At 41.0% G+C, this 22,278-nt stretch overlaps 3 protein-coding genes across 5 annotated transcripts; 2 read left to right on the forward strand and 1 right to left on the reverse strand.

Annotated features, from left to right (window-relative positions):
• The first annotated feature begins 3,869 nt into the window (after positions 1-3,869).
• On the forward strand, positions 3,870-10,919 carry LOC117494539 (cytosolic 5'-nucleotidase 1A-like). Of its 2 annotated transcripts, none has more exons than XM_034145835.1 (6): positions 3,870-4,247; positions 5,539-5,706; positions 6,005-6,134; positions 7,362-7,484; positions 7,850-8,034; positions 8,613-10,919. In XM_034145835.1, exons 1-6 carry the CDS (start codon positions 4,119-4,121, stop codon positions 8,982-8,984), a joined length of 1,107 nt encoding a protein of 368 aa, XP_034001726.1. In that variant the 5' UTR covers positions 3,870-4,118; the 3' UTR covers positions 8,985-10,919. The 2 variants fall into 2 exon arrangements, with proteins under 2 accessions (XP_034001726.1, XP_034002487.1); XM_034146596.1 differs by lacking the exon at positions 3,870-4,247 and adding an exon at positions 5,361-5,452.
• Positions 10,920-11,413: 494 nt separating this feature from the next.
• LOC117477817 (interferon alpha-inducible protein 27-like protein 2B) lies at positions 11,414-15,689 on the forward strand. Of its 2 annotated transcripts, XM_034124584.1 has the most exons (8): positions 11,416-11,518; positions 11,634-11,657; positions 11,757-11,921; positions 12,195-12,215; positions 12,757-12,927; positions 13,270-13,390; positions 13,484-13,558; positions 15,290-15,689. In XM_034124584.1, exons 1-7 carry the CDS (start codon positions 11,506-11,508, stop codon positions 13,545-13,547), a joined length of 579 nt encoding a protein of 192 aa, XP_033980475.1. In that variant the 5' UTR covers positions 11,416-11,505; the 3' UTR covers positions 13,548-13,558; positions 15,290-15,689. The 2 variants fall into 2 exon arrangements, with proteins under 2 accessions (XP_033980465.1, XP_033980475.1); XM_034124574.1 differs by having other exon boundaries at positions 11,414-11,518; positions 13,270-13,558.
• Positions 15,690-16,908: 1,219 nt separating this feature from the next.
• Positions 16,909-17,853, reverse strand: LOC117477826 (interferon alpha-inducible protein 27-like protein 2). The gene is made up of 4 exons (XM_034124595.1): positions 17,749-17,853; positions 17,575-17,604; positions 17,270-17,431; positions 16,909-17,150 (listed from the first exon to the last, which is right to left on the reverse strand). Exons 1-4 carry the CDS (start codon positions 17,756-17,758, stop codon positions 17,065-17,067), a joined length of 288 nt encoding a protein of 95 aa, XP_033980486.1. The 5' UTR covers positions 17,759-17,853; the 3' UTR covers positions 16,909-17,064.
• Positions 17,854-22,278: the final 4,425 nt, after the last annotated feature.

A 22,278-nucleotide genomic window follows, 5' to 3' on the forward strand; every position in this document is an offset into this window, starting at 1 on the left:
TGGGCCTGCATGGTTACAATTCCTTCTTTTCAGCCTGTGTCTGAATGTGACTGCTGTTGTCGTCAGGGCCTGAGTCGCCTCCACTGTGGAACTTATGTAATAATCGGTACCCTGCTTTTCTCTTCCCCACTATAGTGCTGTATGTGTGTGGGAGAGAGAGAGAGAGTCTCTGTTATACAGCCGAGGAAACACACAGGCAGCACAGACTTCCTGTTTTTGTGTTGAGCCCACTGGAGGCAGGAAGCAAGAGGAACCGCTGCCCTGCTCTTTTTGCTTTCTGATGGGTGAATCTTTCCCAACAGAAAGGGGCTACTGCTTAGTCAGCTGCCACCCACTTACTTACCCTACACATTAGGGGTAATGGGGTGAATCTCTGCCTCTCTGAAAGCCAATAACAACAAATCCAATAATGTCACTTGGAGCCTGTTGGCCTGCAATGTCACTTCAGCAAACCTTCCTATGGGCCCGTTAACTTAGCGGTGGATGATAGTAAGCTCTTATCTTTGCAAGAAAATGAAGAGATGTGCTTCTTTGTGTGTGTGTGTGTAGTTCCTGGTTTTATACATGGTAAATGACAAAGGGTTCAAGCCAAAATTAGGCAGAATCCCAGTTGGAACAAAGAAACTGGTGGTGGCAAACATGCCTGAGTGCTCGCTTTGAAGGACTGATTAAGGTTATAGTCATCTGCCTTGCCTGAAGCCCTCAGGCTGTGTGGTAGGGGTGGGGGCTGATAAGAGAGGAGGGGGGTAGTCCAGGCTGTTACCCTCTTTGTTCTGGCCCGCTCCACTCATGCCTGCTTTTGTCTCCTCCCATAGCCTACCACTGAGAGAGCATTATCTCTCTATCCGTCTCGCGCCAAAACAGAGAGGCGTGTTGCTTATTTCTTCCTCTTTTATTTCTCTCTGTGCTTTTTTTCTAAGTATGTTGTACCTCACATGTTTCCAAGGCAACCCAATGACTGCAGGTACAGGTAAGGTGTACAGAGGCAGCCAATCCAGTCCCTGTCCCCCTTTTTTCTTTCTCTCCTTTTATGCGCCTCCCTCTCTGTAGCATTTCGCGCCACTCCAGGGTGCTTGGGGAGGGGAATGGTGTCACAGCCTGTATGAAGAAAGGCTGGCTGCTCTGAGCCTCGCGCCAAATGCCGGCGTTATTCAAATCAGCTCAGTGGGTGCGGCCCAACTGTCTCCATGTCCTGTTAACCCCATCAGCGCTCCAGACTAGCAAGCAGAAACACAAAGACAGAGGCAAGTGTAGCTCAGCTTTCTGCCACATGAAGAGGAAATGCATAATTGATGTTGCCCAGATATAGCAGAATGCGAAGTTATTACTTCCACTGATGAAATAGGTCAAACTCATGTTAAAAGTGTACGTTTTGCTCTATCAGAGTCCATTTTAACGCATGAAATGTGGTATTTCTATGCAAAGCTTTTAATTTTGACATTAGACCAATTTTTTGGTCTAATGTCATTGGTAAGTCATACGTTTTCAAAAAAATAGTTTATTCTATTAAATCAATAGCTTTTAGCTCTTAATAATGCATAATAACTATCACACTGAAAGTCTCTTAAGAGAGGGGTTATTATAGCCACACAGTTACTATCCACAAAGTTAAAGGGTTTCAAGATACACAAAAACTAATGTTTTCAGATCTACTTCCTCTCTCACACTCACACAGTTCCTCTTTCAAGTCTTCTTTGTCTACAACGAATAGAGCCATGAATTGAGTAGTAAAGTATCCAGGACCACACCGGATGGCTGAGAGGCTTCCTATACTCTACTACACTCTAGTGGCTGTGAGCATAAAATGCATCAAATCACGTCTTAAGGTTTCAGTACCACCACACCACAAAGACTCAATTGGAAAGTGTAAATCATGATTAAATAAATATATTTTGTCAAATCTTCAGATTCAGATCTGTTTTTTGCTTATTTTAATTGTAGTCTCCATAAGTGTTGGGACACACTGATGATTGTGCATGTACAATTTCTGCCTGCTGACATCTGTAATAAGTGAAAAATGCAACAAAAATAAGAGAGCAAATACATTGAATGCGTCTACATTTCCTAAGGATTCGACTATAAGACACTATCCTTCATCTGGCCTCAGTCAATCGATAAAGCTCTTAGTTTGTGGTCTCTGGAGAGCCCCAAGGAGAGTGTGTGGTCCGAGCCAGACACATTATCATGAGGGTTACATGAGCACAATTGCAAACAGCACTCTGCAATCAGTTTCATGTGCTGCCTTTAGAAGTATTGGAGAGATAGTTGTCATTGGTCGCTATTACATTTGGCTGTGGCTCAGGTCACAGTTTGGTCCTTGTTTCGTCCCCTGCAATATCAAAGTGTCATCGTACAAAAACCCTAATTGTTTGGTTATAGTATAGTATATTAAAATAAGTAATAGTATAGTGTGTTGAAAATATAAAGAGTCATAGTTTATTTTGTCAAAAACTATGCAGAGTATAATATGTCAAAAATATCAGAAAAAACGACATAGTATAGTATGTTGAAAAATATGCAAAAAAACCTTCAATAGTATGTTGACATTTTCAGCAAAAACGAAATAGAATAACTCTGTCTTACTTATGCAAAAACTCAACATAGTAAAGTATGTCAAAAGTATCAGAAAAGACGACATAGTCTAGTATGTCGTAAATATGCAAAAAAACACAAAATAGTATGCGGAGTGTAGTATGTCGTAAATATGCAAGAAAACATAAAATAGTAACGTATGTTAAAAATGTACACAAAGACGACATAGTATAGTATGTGGAAAAATATGGGGAAAAAACGACGTGGTAAAGTATCTTGACATTTTCAGAAAAAAAGACACGTATAGTTTTTAAAAGTTCAGCCACCAAGCGTTACAACATATCAAGGGAAGGTTACCTGCAAGACATGGCAAACAGGACAGCAGGGTGTGCATTTTGTGTCTATTATCCTTTTGATCTTCGAGTCCCTTTCTGGAGGTCTGCTTAGTGTCCTTATTATTTAAAATGCATTAATGCTTTCATCTTTCTTCCCTGCATCACCAGTCTCCCATTCTGATTAATGTCATATTTGGTGGTGCAGCCAATCAGATCTCAACTGGGATGTCCTAGCCTGTCGTTGCCTGGCAACTGGGACTGCTGCTACATAATTCAATCCACAGGAGGCGTGTGGCGCAGTGGATAGAGCCTTGGGGTTGGGATAAGGGGAGCACAGGTTCAAACCCCACTGCAGTCAACATGTGGTTGTGTCCCTGGGCAAGACACTTCACCCCAAATTGCTGTGGGGATTGTCCACAGTATTGAGTATGTAAGTCGCTTTGGATAAAAGCGTCTAACAAGTAACATGTAATGTAATGTTGGAAAGATCCTGCAGGGGTTTATATAGCAAGAGGCAAATTACCCAGGATGGACTCCATTTCCCACACTGCTGAGCAGGAACGTGAAACGGTAGATAGAAAGACAGAAATGTAGACCACATGGAATACAATGCAACATAATATGAACAACCCTCTTCACAAGCGATGGATATTGCATTGTATGAGAAAACTGTTTTGCTTCTATGCTTAAAAATATCACCTCCACCTCTCTATTAAGAGAACTGAAGCATTACAAGCATCATGACACAGCGCTGTTCTGACACAGCGGCATGTTTTGTCCAATAGGGAGCATCAACCAGTCGTCACTGGTTAAATCACATGCTCTGCTGCTGCTCCAGGGAATTAGACATGGGAAGGGTTAAAAAAAAAAAGGTGGGAGGATGCAAGTGGATGGAGTCAGCAGTGTATGTGTGATAGAGAGAGGCAAACACAGGAAAAGACAAGCACATAAGAGCTGAATGAGGATTACAATGCGTATGATGCTAGAGACAGGAGGTAATATGAACAGATTGTTCTGAATCTCTCTTCATCTCTTTTTTATTCTCCAATCATCTTCTTTCTTTGGAATATCATTTAGCTAAGTGCCTCTGCTGCTATAGCCAGGGTGATCTCATCTCTTGTGTGCACCAGGACTGAAGAGTGAGTAAGGACTTAGCTGGGAACTCCCTGCCAAAGAGAGGGAGAGAGAAGAGAGCTATCAGGGGACACACTGGGATTCAGTGTGGACCTGAGGGAGAGCCGAGGAGGTAAGATGAGTCAAAACCACGGACACACACTGACAGCCCGTGGACCTGACTTGACCAGCATCAGCAACCGGGCCCCCTGGGAAGATGCTAGGATGAAGTTGAAGCCCTCCACCCCCACCAGGAAACCGAAACCTGTGAGTATCCTTCAGCCTTCATCCATTTACAGCTGCAGTATCAGAGTTGTTGACAGCAAAGGCGACCCAAGTCAAATGTAAACTTTGGAGTTTAATTATTTTTCTCTTACTTGATAGTGAAAGCCTGCCAAGACACACTTGTGTTCAGGACTTGAGGCTGCTTATTTCACGGTGGTCATGATCTGACCTGTCATCTTTATCAAAGGTAGCCCTGTTAACAAAACAAGGGTTAATATCATCATTACTAGCAAGTGCAGCATTGAAATCCTCAGTAAGAAAGAAAGTTAGGTTGAGATATCATTAGGTGAAGCAGGAGATAGAAACTCAGAAAGGCTTTAGAAACTGAGCAAAGCACAGAGGGCTCTTGTTTGATATCAGGTGCAAGGTTGTCTGTGAAGGCTATCATTTGGATTTCTTGGAAAGGATGCAGCAAAACACAAAAAAAGACAAAAACAACTGCTACTTCAGGCACTTACAGAATGTACGGAGTTGTCTCAGTTGTAAGTTAAAAAAATGTGACATAAAATATTTGTTAAATATTCTTTAAGCAGTGGAAGTACGTTTTCAACCCCAGGTTTCAGGTTAAAATATCTTCATGGTATGATCTGGTCTACTGACATTACAGTAATATCATTTACAAAAGCATAACCAAACAACAGAACCTCAAAATGTGTTGTGGATATAATATGATGACCAAAAGTGTGAGCACCATTATAAACAGTGTGCTATATTCTGTGTTGTTGTCCCAGTCTCATAATGCTTAACAGGCCGGCTCGGTATGTGGGCCTGCACTATCAGAGTCTTGCAAAGGAAAGTATTTCTTATCACATCGTCACCTCTATTCTGTCACAACAACTCACTCTGTTTACCCACTGTTGGCATTAAATAAAGCCTTTATTAAGTAGTTTCTTTCTACTTGGAGCTGTCAGCAAATCAACACTTTTCCAATATTCTAGTGCCACTGCTCACAATATTAATAATGCACTGCGTCCCTACAGGCAGAAAGGTTCACCGTAACCTTGTTTGATAGCAACCAAAAGAAGGAAAACTTGTTTATGAAGCAACATGTGTGTGGCAACAATTGTATTAAGGTGTTAGTTGTGCTTGTACAGAGATATCGTTGCCTTTGGAGAAAAAGCCACGCTAGCTGTTTCTACACATTACAGTCTTTATGCTAAGCTAGCTGATGTGTCTCGCTTATTGAGGTAAAGACTTATGCATCTGAAATAAGGCAACTGTGATTGTGAAGAAAACTAAAGCTGGGTGTTATTGCAACTCTTTTTTACTCTAGCCAAAGCCGGAGAATGCCATCACCATCGGCGTGTCGGCACGAGTCCTCTTCAACATGGAGAAGGAGCAGCAGATCTACGAGCAGCAGGGCCTTGAAGACTACATCAAGTATCAGGTGGAGCATGAAACGCAGCCTTTCAGCCCCGGCCCTGCCTTCTCCTTTGTCAAGGTCAGAGAACACACACACACACACACACACACACACACACACACACACACACACACACACACACACACACACACACACACACACACATGCACACACACACACACACACAACACACACACACACACACACACACACACACACACACACACACACACACACACACACACACACACACACACACACACACACACACACACACACACACACACACACACACACACACACACATCCCCACTGCAGTGGCATAGAGTATATATTTTCTTGCATATCTGAAATCTGTGTTTTGTCATGTTGCCAGGCTCTGGAGGCTGTGAACACTCAACTGAGGGAGCTTTACCCTGACAGCGAGGAGCTGTTTGATGTGGTGCTTATGACCAACAACCATGCATACGTTGGCCTAAGACTTATCAATACCATCAATCATCACCGTAAGTTACTAACATGAGTGATAAAGGCTTGTGACACACCCTTTTGTCTTGTGTATATTCCCATCCAGCATCACTGGTTCATTTTCTGAGTGCAAGCCATCACTTTAGCCATCAGATTGTTGACACAGTTCAGTTAGGTCTTCTTGTTCATTCTTGAGGTAGCTTTAAATCAGTAGTGTAAGCTAGATCTGTAACCTATAACTAGTGTTAGCATGCTGTATGTGTAACTGCAACTCCCAAATCAAAATATATTATGCATGCTTGGAATTACCACCCAACAGAAAAACCTTTAAGTAAAAAGCTTTAATTTTCATTGGTTAAATTACTGAAATTACATTACATTACATTACATTGCATTTAGCTGACGCTTTTATCCAAAGCGACTTACAATAAGTGCATTCGACCAAGAAGATACAAACTTGAAGAAAACAGAATCATATAAGTACATCAGGTTTCATAGAGCCAAAACATTTCAAGTGCTACTCAACTGGCTTTAGATAAGCCAGTCCTTTGTTAGTATATAAGTGCTTTGTTAGAAATTGTATTGCTCAAAGTGGAGTCGAAAGAGATGAGTTTTCAGTCTGCGCCGGAAGATGTGTAAGCTTTCTGCTGTCCTGATGTCAATGGGGAGCTCATTCCACCATTTTGGAGCCAGGATAGCAAACCGACGTGTTTTCTCTGATGGGAACTTGGGTCCCCCTCGCAGTGCGGGTGCATCGAGCCGTTTGGCTGCAGTGCACGTGCTGGGGTGTATGGTTTAACCATGTCTTGGATGTAGGAAGGGCCAGATCCATTCACAGCATGGTACGCAAGTACCAGTGTCGAAATAGCAAAAGATCAGATGTGCTGGCATTCACTAGCTGCTCTGCAGAGCTGATCCTCTTTATTCCCACAAACAGAGCGACCCATGACAATATGAACCCAGGGTATAAGTGGTGGGAGTCGTGGAGCTGCAGTCCTTGCTCCTTGCAGGGGTTTGGCAGCCCTTCACCATACGCCCACTGAAGGAGTCAGGCCAAACGGAAACATCTCAGGCTCTTTCCTCAACACTGGGTTTTCGCTTCATGCTTTATAACCTAAAGCCACCCACCACCAGCGCTCAGTATTTAATGTTGAGAGTGATCTGCTATGAATGTAAAAATATGAGGTTATGCACCAATTCATTTAATTCTTGCATATCTTGAATTGAATGCACATCAACTTATCTTTGATTCCTCTTCTCTGCAGAGTTGTTCATCGAGCGCTTCTGTATGACGGGAGGGAACAGTCCCATAGGCTACTTGAAGGCCTACCACACTAACCTGTACCTGTCTTCTGATCCAGACAAGGTTCGAGAAGCTCTGGAAGAAGGTACATATAACTGAGAAGCTGGCTAGCACTGTCCATAGTTGTAAGCACTGTTAATATTCATAATGCTTTATAAAATAATCACAGCACGAGAGCTCAATGTACATTAGCAATTGGTCATTGTTACCTGTGCGCCATGACGTCACAGGGTTAAAAAACTGCGACCCAGTAAAGTGTGAAAGCAAACAAAAACAAAACGGTGCTATATAATCAGATATTTTGCATCATAAGTATGATTATATTGTATGTGCATCATAGAAAGTGTTCCAAGAAGCTATATGACTGCACTACAGAGGCCAAAGTGAGTGTCTCTGCTATATGATATGTAACATGTATTTATACACACCTGTTTCTAATAACACACTCAGGTATAGCAGCAGCTACCATGTTCACCCAAGAGAAGATAACGGAAGTGTCGGACACCCAGCTGCGAGTCGCCTTCGATGGTGACGCCGTCCTCTTCTCTGATGAGTCTGAGCGCATTTACAAGGCCCATGGACTGGACAAGTTCTTTGAGCATGAGAAGGCACACGAGAACAAGCCTCTAGACCATGTACAGTATACACAAAAGAGACAATTATCAGTATCACACCACTATTGTAAATGTACTGTCGTACATTAAATGAAAGGACTGGTTTACTACAACTTAGGTATTAGTGAGTACTTTTGACAGCCATTTATATCACCTATGATAATAGTGTACAAATAAAAGTCATTTCTAGGATTGGGAATCATAGTGACATCTCTGCTAAATCAAAAACTTAATTTGGTCTTTAAACTAGTTTTATAATTTTACCATTTGCCCTTTCACTGCTATTCGGCTCATCTGAGGGTTTGTCATAGCCTTAATGCTTACTGCTTGCCATCTTTGAGTGCTGTTGTGATATCACTGTATACCAGGTCTCAGGAACTAACCTGGTAATTAGAAAAGACATGATGAACTACAGTTGGAACTATGATCGAAGTTATCACAGAGCTGCTGGTAAACTCTCTATAAAGAGAACAGTTTATTTCAAACTTTGGCACAGATTATACCAATTAGGCAGATTTGTATCTTGAGTTGGCTCTTAATAATATAAAAACTAGCAAAAGGTGACTTTGGATTTACTCTATTCCTTCTTCTTTGTGCAGGGACCCCTGAAAGGTTTCCTGGAGGCTTTAGGAAAGCTGCAGAAGAAGTTTTATGGCAAAGGTCAGCGCATGGACTGCCCCATCCGGACCTACTTGGTGACCGCTCGCAGCGCAGCCAGCTCTGGTACCAGGGCTCTGAAAACTCTGCGCTCGTGGGGTCTGGAGATCGATGAGGCTCTCTTTCTGGCAGGGGCACCCAAGGGCCCCATGCTTGAGAAGATCAGGCCGCACATTTTCTTTGATGACCAGATGTTTCATGTGGAGGGGGCAGCGGAAATCGGGACAGTAGCATGCCACGTGCCCTATGGGATATCTCAGGCAATGCCGAAGAAAGGAATCAATGACAAAGAGACTTCTTCAGCACCAAAGTAGCCTGAACATCACTGGGTTACAACTGTATATTTACCTGTTATGTTATCCATTGTTTCTTACGTTTTCAGTTAATAAAAAGAGGTACAACTTTCTAACAAGAGCTCAACTAAACCCTTTATCATTTTAGATTATTCAGGGTGCAAAATCGTATGACTATGTTGTAAAAAAGGGCTGCAGAGGATCTCTAGACCAAAATAAATTATAAAACCACATCAATTATCCACTAATGATTTGTAAACATTTATTACAGTACTATTACTAAATAGAGTAGATATACACCAGTCAAGGGATCATTCACAACCTTGACACCTATCTCTGCTTCTTAACCTGCCTCCCCGTAGTTTTTACTGCTTTTGGTTCCGCATTCCTGCCAAACCCTGACAGAACAAACTCACCAAGATGGACCCAGCAGTACTTTTTGAGGATGACCTTTATGATTTATCTCACAAACTTTTATGCATTCTTGTATGTGGAGGAGAGCACCTTGTAAAGAGGCTCAGGAGGCCGCTCTTTCCCTTGCATGCTGGGAAGTGGCTGATAAGCCCTGGTTATGGAGCTCACTGCCAGGCTTTTGAAGGAACTTTGTGAATTCCCCCGATAGACTGCACGCCTGCTTTAAACTCCTGTCACCCCTGTGCTCCGGATGCTGTGTCTCCAGACGGGTCCCACAGGCCTCCTGCCCGTCCTACAGAGGGGTCCTGCCGTCCTCCAGAGGGGACCCGCCGCATTCCAAGGCGACCTCCAGAGTGGTCCCTTTAAAAAACACAAAGAATCGTATCAAAATAAAGTATATTAAAAAATAAAAGCAGAACCAAATATCCCAAAAAAACACAGATTCAAAGCAAGATTTATTTAGACACCATAAAATGAACTGTTGTGGAAATATTTTCCTAGGCCCATAACTTTGACCTACCAGTTTGTACTGCCCTCGCGGAGCACAGGCCTGCGACCTTGGGCTGCTGTGCTCTCTGTGTCCCTATTCCAGCCTGTTGGCATCAGCTGATAGAGGTGTTATTGTTCTGTGCCTGATTTATCTTGTCATGCAAAATGTTAATTATTCTCTCATAACCAGCTAAATACATGGGACTGGGGGGAGAGATCTTCAGAATTGGTTTGGACAAGAGCTGTATCACCTCGTGGCTGCAGCAAATGTCTTTGTCAATCCTCCAGCCGTAACTTCAAATAAATAAGTTTGCCATCAAGTTCCTGCTCTCCCATAATCTCATTGTGTTTCGACTCCACACTCCAGAAACCTCAGATTATTTTTGATAAAGAGGGAGTCTGTGCAGCCGAGATGTGATTTATGCAGAATCTCAATTTAGAAGTAAACAGTTCTGTCAATTAATTGCTTGTCTTTGTGTTTAAGAGTTTTGAAACTTGTGCCTTTTTTGTCAAAGTGGCATGTTGTTGATATCAGTCTGTTGTAAATGTGTTTTTTGGATCGATGTGTATGAATGTATTTTGAAAATGGCAAATTTGTGAAATTAACTATTTTACATAATATTTATTTAAAATGTATTCCTGTTCAATACATAATACACTCAGTGTTTATTGACATGCATCTTGTGCAATTTTTGTTTCTGCTACTTGACCCCAAAGTGCAGAAGGTTCAATGTCTCTCTTGTTGCCTGCCTGTCTGTCTCATTCTGTCATTCAGTAGTTGTTATATTTTCTAAAGTCCATGGTCACTCTTTGTATGAGTGTGAAGCAAGTTGGTATTGACTAAACAATCTTGTTATGATGTGGAATCTTGGTAAATCTGGGCCAAATGTGGACTGTTTAAGTAAAAATGTAATGTATGTATTAAAATGTTAGGAAAATATCACTATTTTCTTTACTCCCCCACCCCTAAAAAGGGCTCATTGGTTATGCAGAGGTGAACGTTTCAGACTCTTATTCAAGGATTTTAATAAAAAGCAAGAGCTAAAACAAAAAGATGGTGGCCTTTCTTTCTGTTCACAGCAGGGGGAGACAGACACCACAGGCTGATGTAACCTGTTCTGCATCACATGAAGACCAGACAGTCATTTCCAGCCATGACATAGAGGCCAGTAATGTTGTCGCCTTTGCATCATCAGACAACATTTTTATTTATTTGTTACTGTCAACAATTACTACAAAAAGACCAACACCTACAATGTTTAGGACTTCCTTGTAAAAAAATGTAAGGCTTAAAGGGAATGTGTGATTTGTTGTTTTCTAACCTGAGAAATGCATATTCGTACTTATTATGTTTATGTAGAAATGTTTCTGATTTGGATTCTAAAAAAGTGAAATTATGATAAATGTAATTTAGTTTAATATGTGAATATTTAAAGTAGTACTTGTAAAATTATATTTGCATTTTTGTTTCATAATGTCATGAGGGCATCGTCACATGACAATGTTGTACTGGGAAATGGAAACTTAAATATATCCAGCCTCACCAAACCGGCTCACAGGTGATAAACACTTTCCTTTGAGCTCAGTTGATGTCTCACACCTGATAGAGAAGGCAGACGCTCATTCCCAAAGCCTGAAGATGGAAAGAATTTGTGAGTACACATTTTTATTTGACAATACTGTTACTTTATATTAATCAGAAAATGTTTTTGCTGAGGGCAGCACAGTGGGGATAACATGTTTTTGTTTTTTGTTTTTCATTTACAGGTGAGGCATACTTTGATGCCACAGGTAATACCTAATATAACCACTAACACCCACATTGTCTTTTGAATTTCAGAATCCCTTATGTTGCTCAGAAATGTTTATTCTTTTATATTATTCTCACAGGAGGTGCAGGGACTGAGGATGTGACTCCTGATATTTTGGCCAAAATGGGTTTCATCACAGTGGATGACATACTAGCAGCTATTTATCAGGAAATTATGTCTGGAGCAGTTTGGATTCTGTGGGCAATTTTGAAAGCAATCATGATCTCAATCTGGGCGTCAATTGGTAAACTGAATATTTGATTTCTTTATCTATATATTTTTCAGTGTATATATATATATGCTAAAGGAAGACAACTACACATTATTTATTATTATATAATTATTTCTGTTCTGTTAGAAATGTAATGATCTTATTATACAAGTTTGTTTTCATGTTGCTCATTGAACGTTTAAAGCAGCATCATTACATCACCACATGCAAGTAAATAAAAGGGAAAAGTCTTATTAGCATCTCAGTGTGAATAGCATTGTTTTTCTGTTTGTGTTTCATTAACAGGTGCAAGATGGTGGGGCGCAGGTAAGACCATTTGGAATGTACATTTTTGAACGTGCTAGGCGTATAGAGTCCAACTTAGTACGGGCCTATATCAACAGATCAGGTGTCCACCTGCTGCGTTGAAAAACAATGAATGAGTTTGAGAATGAGTATTCTTGACGAGGCTAAAAGAAAATTCAGGCAGCATTCCTACCTATATCAGTTTGCTCCGATTTTATTTCAGCTTCTTTTAAATGTAGTGTGTGGTCATGTGTCTCATTGTTGGTCTATAAGCTACTGCCTAAATATGCTTAATGATAACTTGGTTTCTTCTTTTCTAACGTCACATTGTTCTGTTGTCTTATATAATACGATTAAGTTAAAGCTCCAAAAGTAATGGAAAAGTAATCAGGTTACATTCATTTTATATTGTGATACTTAGATTAGGTCACACTGATGATATATATTTTTTTACAGGTAACTATAGTTACTGGAAAGAATACATTTTTAAAGTAACCCTCCCTCAGCTGGTTGTCCTTATCATTAGTGACCATGTCTCTTCTGCTTTAATCGTTCCCATTAGCTGGAGGAGCAGCCTTTGTGTTGGCGACTCCTGCTATTATAGCTGGCTTAGGTTTTACCGCAGGTGGAATAGTAGCCGGCTCCATTGCTGCCAAACTAATGGCGATGGCTGCAGTTGCTAATGGAGGAGGCGTTGTAGCAGGAAGTCTGGTGGCAATCTTGCAGTCAATTGGTAAACTGAACTATTTATTTATCTATTTTGATCTTAATAAACGTCTATCTATAAAAACAGTACATATCTGAAGAAAAAAATAAAGAAAGTGTAAAGTAAAAAGTAAACCTGTTTTAAAAGGTAACAGAAAGGCTCATATATATTTCTGTTCAAATGCCAAAGAGAGTGAATGCTCTTGTTCGACATCTCTGTATAAAAAGAAAAATAATTTGCATCTAAATAGAGAAAATAAGTAATTTTAGACTGTGGAATAAAAAGCTTTCCTTTTGGAAAGGCAATTGTAACATTGAGCTGTTATGAATCTCAGTCAAGTATAATGCGCTATCACTGCTGGTATGTCAGGGGCTACAATTGGAGCTGTGACTGGAGCTGCGACAGCGGCTGCGACAGCGGCTGGAGCTGCGGCTGGAGCTGCGGCTGGAGCTGCGGCTGGAGCTGCGACTGGAGCTGCAACAGCGACTGGAGCTGCGGCTGGAGCTGCGGCTGGAGCTGCGACTGGAGTTGCGACTGGAGTTGCGACTGGAGTTGCGACAGCGACTGGAGCTGCGGCTGGAGTAGCTGCGGCTGGAGCTGGAGAAACTGCTGCATGGATGCTGTCAACCATTTGTCACCAGATCTAATAAAGATTTACAGCATGGACAGTGGCGGCCGGTGGTCTTTTTTTTTGGTGGGGCTCTTGACGTACCGTAAGTGACCTACCCGGGGGGTCCGGGGGGTTTCCCCAGAAATGACCCCTTAAATGATGACTTCTGGTGATGTTAGAGGGGGGGGGAAAGGAGAAATCGAGGCTTAAAAATATGAGAAGACTGATCAATACCTCCATAATCTTCAGTGTGGAAAATATTATTTATCAACCTGAACATCTACTACTTTACCAGGAATTTGTGTTCTCAGAACTGGTCTGTTTTTTTCTTTCTTAAAACTGTTCATGTTTTATGAACCAACACCTTCACCAAGTAGCTTTACAGTGAACTGCATGTGAGATATAAAATTAATAGCATCTTTTCAGTAGCATTAATTATAAATATTTAAGTGGTTCAATACAAGTCACTACAGCATTTCAAACTGAACTGTGAATAAATGCAATTTAAAAAAAATAACCACAGCACAAAATGTCATAAATTGTGTTTTTTCTTTGTTTCTCTGAGGATTATTTACAAACAGGCTTATTTACATATAGCAATAACTCAGAAATGAAAAAGCTACATCGTCTAACACGAACAACCAGTTAGCATAATGATAATATATGTGTTATGTACAATGTAACTGGCAAGGCTAGAGCAAGAAAGAACATAAAGTTTGCAAAAGGTTTAAATAACTTCAAGTATCTGTCTTCAGATTACGTGGAGGTTTTAGTCCGATGGGAAGCAGATTTTAAGCGACACCGAAGATAAACCAAAAATGTGGTGGAGCTGCAAACCGTGTAGTGTTGCTGGGACAGAACAGGAGCTATAACCGTTGGAAAATACATCACAGACAATGCAACAAACGTGGAGACAGAACAATCACTTCTGTGATAAATGCCCACTTATTAATAAACTTCTAACAACCATGGGAAACCTCCTCTCTACATATAAAGTGATATCCAAGCATGGGAAACAAAAGACAGCATTTACCTGTTTGCATCCAGCTAGCCAAGCCTTTCTTGTGTACCAGCTACTTGTGAAGCCTCGTGTATAAATTTTGTCTTTTTCACGAGATTGCTGCGATATATTCAAATCGGGTTGGTCCGGTGCAAGGTCTTTAAGCAACAATTTATCTGCCAAACTTCTCCTTTCGAAAGGATTGGAGATTAGCTCTTGAACAGAATTAGGCGCGGACCGAGGTCCGGAGACTCCACCTGCACACGAAGCCATCCTCATCAACTACTGCGTCAACCGGATACGAGTCACTGTCCAAACTACTCACAGACTGCACTGGGCGCTGACATTGGCGCCCGGTGACCGTCATCTTTGACGACGCTGATTGGCTGAAATTATATTTTCGCGGCATAGTTTACACGTTACAGATAGCAACAGTCAGCTGCTGGTGGCTGCTGCTGCACTGGTTGAAGGCTCCTCTCTTAGCGCCCAGACGAGAGAAGGTGCATGGGCAAGGCCAGGCAGGAAACATGTGACTTATCAGTAACTTTAGACATCGTAACACAATTTTAAACGAGATTTTATTGTAGATTATACATTTTACTGATACCAATTATATAATATTTACCTTGTTCATTAAAAATAAAAATAAAAACATATATATTTTTTTAAACATATTTTTTTTTTTAATTTTAATTTTAATTATTATTATTTATTATTTTTTTCAATATGGGAAGAGGTGGGGCGGCGCCCCTAGCGCCCCTATGGACCGGCCGCCACTGAGCATGGATATGGGACACATTTAATCTTCACCTAATGGAGACAAATACTCATTTTGTGTATCTGTACTGTGATGAATGTCAAATACCAACATTAAACTGTGTTTGCCATGGCTTAAATCTTTGAGCATCAATCCAGAAGCAATTATATTTTTATGATGACATTAAAAGTCTAACATATCCAATTTTCATCTTGTAATTTATTATTTGTATAAGTCAAAAGTGTGTTTTATAATGTGGAAGATGATGCCTACATAGTGTTATTTGCAGGATGTGAATTAGCTCTAATTAATCTTTGTTTTTACACTATAACTGAATCTGAAGGCATTAACAGGATGCTTCTGTGCTCTGTGAATACTTTTATCTTATTATGCGGCCAATTCTAAACCCAAATAAAATGCATGAAAAATAAAGCAAATCTTTTTTTTATTTACCATTTCATTGACACAATTTCAATTATTTTACTGGAGTTTATGTAAAAGACTAAGAGTGAACGTGGTGCTTGAGCTGGACGACAGCATACTAACAATGAAAATACTGTGTGCTGATATTTGGCAGATATATTATTTGCCTTTTTTCACCTTGTAGCATGCTAACATTAACTAATTAGCATTAAGTATAGCTCTGGCTGTTAGGACTGTCGTGTCGCAGATTTCATCTTCCATTCATAAAATAGTAATCAAGACATTTCACTGAAAAAAATAAACTGTCAACCTCATGTTGGCACTTGTCACAGGATCCCTGTCGGGCCCTTTGGCTGCACGATCTGGACCTACAAAGAAAACTAAAAAAAGCAAACTAAGAAAAAAAGAACGTCACCCTTTAGTAGACAGACTTCAAGCAGGGAATGGCAACACAAAGAGACAATGAACTCACACATCTAACATTTCTGAGGTATTAAGCCATCACTTAATATGTTGCTTAACCAGTTTACTTCTGACTCCTCCTTATGATATGTGGACTAATGTCACAGCAGGATTTGGAAAACTTGTCCATGCTTTTATCTTCAGTAGACTCGACTACTGTAATGGTGTCTTTACATGTCTCACTAAAAAGTCTATTAAAAAGCTGCAGCTAATTCAGAACGCTGCTGCTCGAGTCCTCACTAACACTAAGAAAGTGGATCACATCACTCCTGTTCTGAGGTCTTTACACTATAAAGACCTCCTGTCTGTCAAAGAATCAATTTTAAAATACTGCTGCTGGTTTATAAAGCATTGAATGGTTTAGGGTCAAAATACATTTCTAATCTGCTGCTAAATTATGAACCATCCAGAACTCTCAGGTCTTCTGGGACTGGTCTGCTTTCTGTCCCCAGAGTCAGAACACGGAGAAGCAGCATTCAGTTATTATGCCATTTTAAAATGTGTTCTATTTTAATGTCTTTAATTCTTTGTAAAGCACTTTGAATTGCCTTGTGTTGAAAGGTGCGATATAAATAAACCTGCATTGCCTCATCATCAGCTAAGTAACATCTTACAGCTTGGTTTTACAGCCCGACTTAAGTGTGGCAAGAAAAAAGAATGCTAATTAATTTAAAAAAAAAAAGGTTAATAAACCAGTGAACTATTTTAGTCCTTTCTCTTAGACATAACAAAGAATGGAAAGATGCACAGGCGACACACTGAAAAAGGATGTTTAATAGAAGACCGATTTATTAAACAAAACATTTTGTATTGATGACAAAAGTGCTGTTTAGCCAGTGAAAGTGCTGTCAATTGTACTTTCCTCCTTCATTTGGCAAAGTACACATATTCATCCTGTTCCTTCATGATTTCTCAGATGAGGATTGCAGTTATCCATCCAATGGTTGCTCCGACGCCAGCCACACCCGCAGAGGCAGCTGCAGGCAGACCGGCTGCACCTACAGCAAGGATCAAAGGTTTAATATCAACTATGCAGACACTGAGAACTGATATGACCATATTATCATTAGTTTAACCAAAAGATTAAAATGCAAAACATAAAAGTGATGATCTTTACCTGCTGCCTGCAAAACAGCCACTGTAGTTCCGGCTGCCACTGCTCCCCCGTTAGCCACTGCAGCAGTTGACATCATGCCGGCAGCAATGGAGCCTGCGGCGATCCCGGCGGAGGTGAATCCTACAGCGGCCAGAACAACAGGAGCAGCGAAGACAGCTCCAACTGCAGAGGAAACGTTGTTAATGCCAATTTGTTTGGTGACTCCAAAATAAATAGTGAGTCAGAAATAGTAATCATTCCCAAATTGGGCTCAATAAAGAGTATCTAATCTGAAGTGTGTTTACAATCAGATGTAAAAGTCTTACCTGCTCCAGTACCAGCTAAAGCTGCAATTACTGAAACACAAGATGAATATCGAAATCAACATTAACATCGGGCTTAATCAATACCTTTGCTAAAGTAACAATCATTGTTATTTTTTGTAGTTAAAAATAGAATGTACGAAGTAAAAACTCGATGAAATTTAAAGTGATACTCACACAGCCCCATGACTTGATGTAGTGTAGTGTATAAGAATTGATGACCGGGTTTATATAGCCTGCCTAGCTTTCATTTCCTGAAAAATAAAACTGCTGTATAGGCTTAGGTTTCTCTTCTTGAAACCTAAGCCTTGTACAGCAGAGGGCGTCACACAGTGGCGTCGCCTGGCCTGGGCATCCGGGGCTTTAGCCCCGAATGTTTTTTCTGTAGCCCCGGACAATTCTCCCTCAATAATATAATACATTAACCGTGCTTTACGTGAACCTCATCATGACACAAGAGAGGACGGTAGGACTGTAATTTCCCGTGTTCAGTGAATGCAACAGAGGCATGACACCAGACCAATCAGAGAGTTGCATGGAAATAAACGTGTGCTTGTGTTATTCAAGCTCTGTGTGTGTGTGGCAATAGCGCATTTAGTGTGATTTAGAGATATAGAGAGAGAGGGACCGGTGCCAGCAGGGACCGTGTTGTTAGCATCTGGTTAGCTAAACTGATAAACGGACATAAGGAGCTGTTTGTTCCACAACAAGCTGGAGGAGAGTCCTCTGCTGACAGACTGAGAGATTCAGGTGAGCTAAAGGACTCTGTGTTTAGATAGTTAACTTTAGTTTGTTTTGTTTTGTTTTGTAGCCTTTATTTATCCAGGTTAAAAATCCCATTGAGATCAACGATCTCTTTTACAAGGGAGACCTGCGGTACATTGAGTTACACATATAAAAACAAACAGAAAACAAAAAGGACATCACAACATAATTTCAGGGGTATACATTAGCATCTATTTACATTTACAGGTATCCAATAATATTTCATCCAGTCGTGCTTTAAAACGATGCAAGGGAATCAAAATGCTGAGTTTCAATATTTTTTGCATAGTGTTCCAAGCTAGAGGAGCAGCGCACATAAAAGCTTTAGCACCTAAAAGTCTTAGCACTTTGCACATGTAATAAAAACACATCCTGTGATCTCAGGCAATAGCTACTTGCCACTCTCCGTGAGATCAAGGAGCAGATATAAGAAGGTAGTTTACCCAGCATGGCTTTGTAGATGAACATGTACCAATGACTGAGCCTCCGACCAGTAAGTGAAGGCAGACCTGCCTTGGCATACAGGGTACAGTGATGAGTAAGTGCTTTACAGTTAGTAACAAATCTCAGAGCACTGTGATAGGCGGCATCTAACCTTTCCAGGCAATGGGCAGGTGCATTCATGTAGATCAAATCACCATAGTCTAGCACAGGTAAAAAGGTCACAGTGACTAGCCTTTTCCTGGCCTCAAGCGAGAAACAGGACTTGTTTCTGAAAAAGAAACCTAATCTAACCCTCAGCTTTTTAAGCAGATTAGTGACGTGAAGTTTAAAAGTAAGACAATCATCAAGCCAGATATCAAGGTATTTATAATAGCTAACCACTTGGAGTACTTGTCCTTGCATAGTCACAATATCCAAAGCAGTCTCTGGTGTCTTTTTAGCTTTTGAAAAGAGCATTACTTTGGTTTTCTCAACATTTAAAAGAAGCTTTAGTTCAGAGAGCTGAGTCTGAATAATGTTAAAAACAGCCTGTAATTTAACAACAGCCTCCTTAATGGAGGGACCTGCACAGTACATCACGGTGTCATCCGCATAAAAATGCAAAGTAGCTTCATCCACATTTTCACCTAAACTATTGATGTAGATGGAGAATAAAAGTGGACCTAAAACAGAACCTTGAGGAACACCATTAGCAATGTTCAACCACTCAGAAGACAGCCCATCAAAGTGAACACATTGGGACCTTTCAGAGAGGTAGTTCACAAACCACCCCACTGCATGGCTGGATAAGCCAATACTGAGTAGCCTTTGCTTTAAGATGTGATGATCGACGGTATCAAACGCTTTGGAAAGGTCAATAAATAGAGCTGCACAACTCTGCTTTTTATCTAAAATACTTGTAATGTCATTCACCACTTTCATTGTGGCAGTGATGGTGCTATGTTGCTTTCTGAAGCCTGACTGATGTTTAGACAGGATGTCATTGTTACATAGAAACTCCTTTACCTGTTCACTCACTAGGCGTTCAAGAACCTTAGCCAGAACTGACAACTTAGAGATGGGCCTATAGTTATTTAAAACAGTTGCCTCCCCTCCTTTCAGCAAAGGCAGGACATACGCTGACTTCCACAGTTTTGGAATTGTGTTTGTGCTGAGGGAGAGGTTAAAAAGAGTAGTGAGAGGTGGAGCAATAAAATCTGCAGCTATCTTTAAAAAGAAAGGTTCCACGTTGTCCGGGCCGGCCGGTTTCTTAGGATCTAACTTGGTTAAAGCTTCACGAACAACATCAACAGTAAAAGGAGTAAAACTGAAAGGGTTTTCCAGACCACATTGTTCAGAGTCACAGACTGTGGTGTTCACAAAAGCAGAGTTAGTCACAGAATCAAACATAGAACCGCAGGACACAAAATGCTCATTAAAACAATTTAACATAGTAGCCCTGTCCGATATAGAGCCAGATGCTGTGGTAATGCACGGAGGTAGCTCATTTCGGATCTCACCGGTGGATAGCGATTTTATGGCTTTCCAAAATTTCCTAGGATTATTTAGGTTTTCTGTAGTAACTGACAAATAGTACTTCGACTTAGCATTTTTGACCTGTGAAGTGAAGCTATTTCTTAGTTGCCTAAAACGCAGCCATTCAACCTCTGAGCCTGATTTCCTAGCCTTTGCCCAGGCCTTGTTTCTCTCATGTAGGAGACTGGACAGTTCAGCAGAAAACCAAGGATTGTCTCGTCCCTTTACTCTAAAAGTACGTAGGGGTGCATGTCTATCTATAATTTCCATAAAACCAAGATAAAAATAAGACCATGCAGTTTCAACATCAGCACACAGATGGATTTTCCCCCAATCAAACCCAAACAGATCATGAACAAAACCCTGCTCCACAAAATGTTTTATGTGTCTCTTAATAATAATACGGGGTTTAACCTTTTGGACCTAATGTCGCGTTTCCACTACACGGCCTTGCTCGGCCCCGCTCGGTATGGCTGGGCCTCGTTAGGACTGGCTCACTTAATGGCGCATTTCCATTACAGTTTAGGAACTGGGGCAGTATCTATAGTAACGCAGTGTAGGCGGAGCCGTGACGTGATCTTCAGAGGACCCCAGAAAAACAACACAGCCGTTAGCTGTTAGCACTCAGAGCTCACAGCTCCTCATATATGTTCAGAAACTAGACAAAAGTTAAACAAGTACAAACCACAGACTGCCTGTGTCATGGTGAATACAGTCGCTGCTTTATTTATGTCTGTATAGGCCGTTGTTGTGAGTGTGGACGGTTGGAGCATATACTGCGTTAGCTTAGCCAATCTCCATTTAGAAAACAAGCATTTTAAAAGGTTTTTCCCCTGCCGTCTGTCTGCAGACTTGACAAAGCATTAATTCATGGTTTTTACTAACCGGTATCAGTATGTTGTTACTTCGGCATCATTTTGAAACGTGTATTACAATTAAATCACGGTCAAATATGTCCATCTTGTTGTAGTTGTTGCCCCCTTGCCAGCGACGCTCTCTCTAGTTTAGCATACTCAGCCCGACTCAGCCTCGTTGTCTCTGGCCCTGGACCCACGATTTTATGAGGCCAGAAAAACTGTGAATTAGGACCCGCCGGCCGGTACTAGGCCAAGTGGAAACGCAACCAAAGACGGGCCGCTGACGTCACAGCCCTCTTAAACCGGGCTGCGGGCTGTAGTGGAAACGCGCCATTAGTGTCCCTAATTGTGGCTACAACACAGTGGTCACTCACATCATTTGCAAATACTCCCACAGATAGGTATTTATAGGGAACATTAGTTAGAATGAGATCAATTAGGGATGATTTATTAGGGGACTTAACGTTAGGGCGAGTAGGACTGTCAACAATCTGAGTAACATTCAAAGAGATACAAAGGTTTTTAAAATCCTCTGATACTGCAGTTAACCAGTCCCAGTTAAAATCTCCAAGTAGCACTATTTCCTTGTAGTCTAGTTGTGATAAAAGTGTTGCTAGTGAAGACAAGGAGTCCTTGACAGCTGAGGGGGGTCTGTAACACCCTACCACCATGACTTGTTGCCCCTTTGCCACTTCTATATTTAAGGCTAAAAATTCGAATTGCTTACTGACAGATTTGGAGATCAATGTGGTTACACTGAACTTATTCTTAACATAAATGGCAACTCCACCACCTTTATTAGGCCGGTCGGTACGATACACATTATAGCCATTTAAGGATATGTCAGAGGCCAAAATAGTTTTATTTAGCCATGTTTCTGATAACACAATGACGTCAGCGTCAGTCGAGCTTGCCCAAATGCGGACAAAATCTAGCTTACCTAACAGACTGCGCACATTCAAGTGGATGAAACCCAACCCAGACCTAGCTTTAAAATCAGCAGGAGTAGCGATCTGACTACTACTACTGGGCGGACCAGGGTTAGGTTGAACATTTCCTGACAGTAATAATAACAAAAAAAACAGGCATCTTTTCCTCTTAATCGACACACACACATTGTCATCTA

This window comes from Trematomus bernacchii, unplaced genomic scaffold (genome assembly GCF_902827165.1).
Source record: "Trematomus bernacchii unplaced genomic scaffold, fTreBer1.1, whole genome shotgun sequence".
NCBI lineage: Eukaryota > Metazoa > Chordata > Actinopteri > Perciformes > Nototheniidae > Trematomus > Trematomus bernacchii.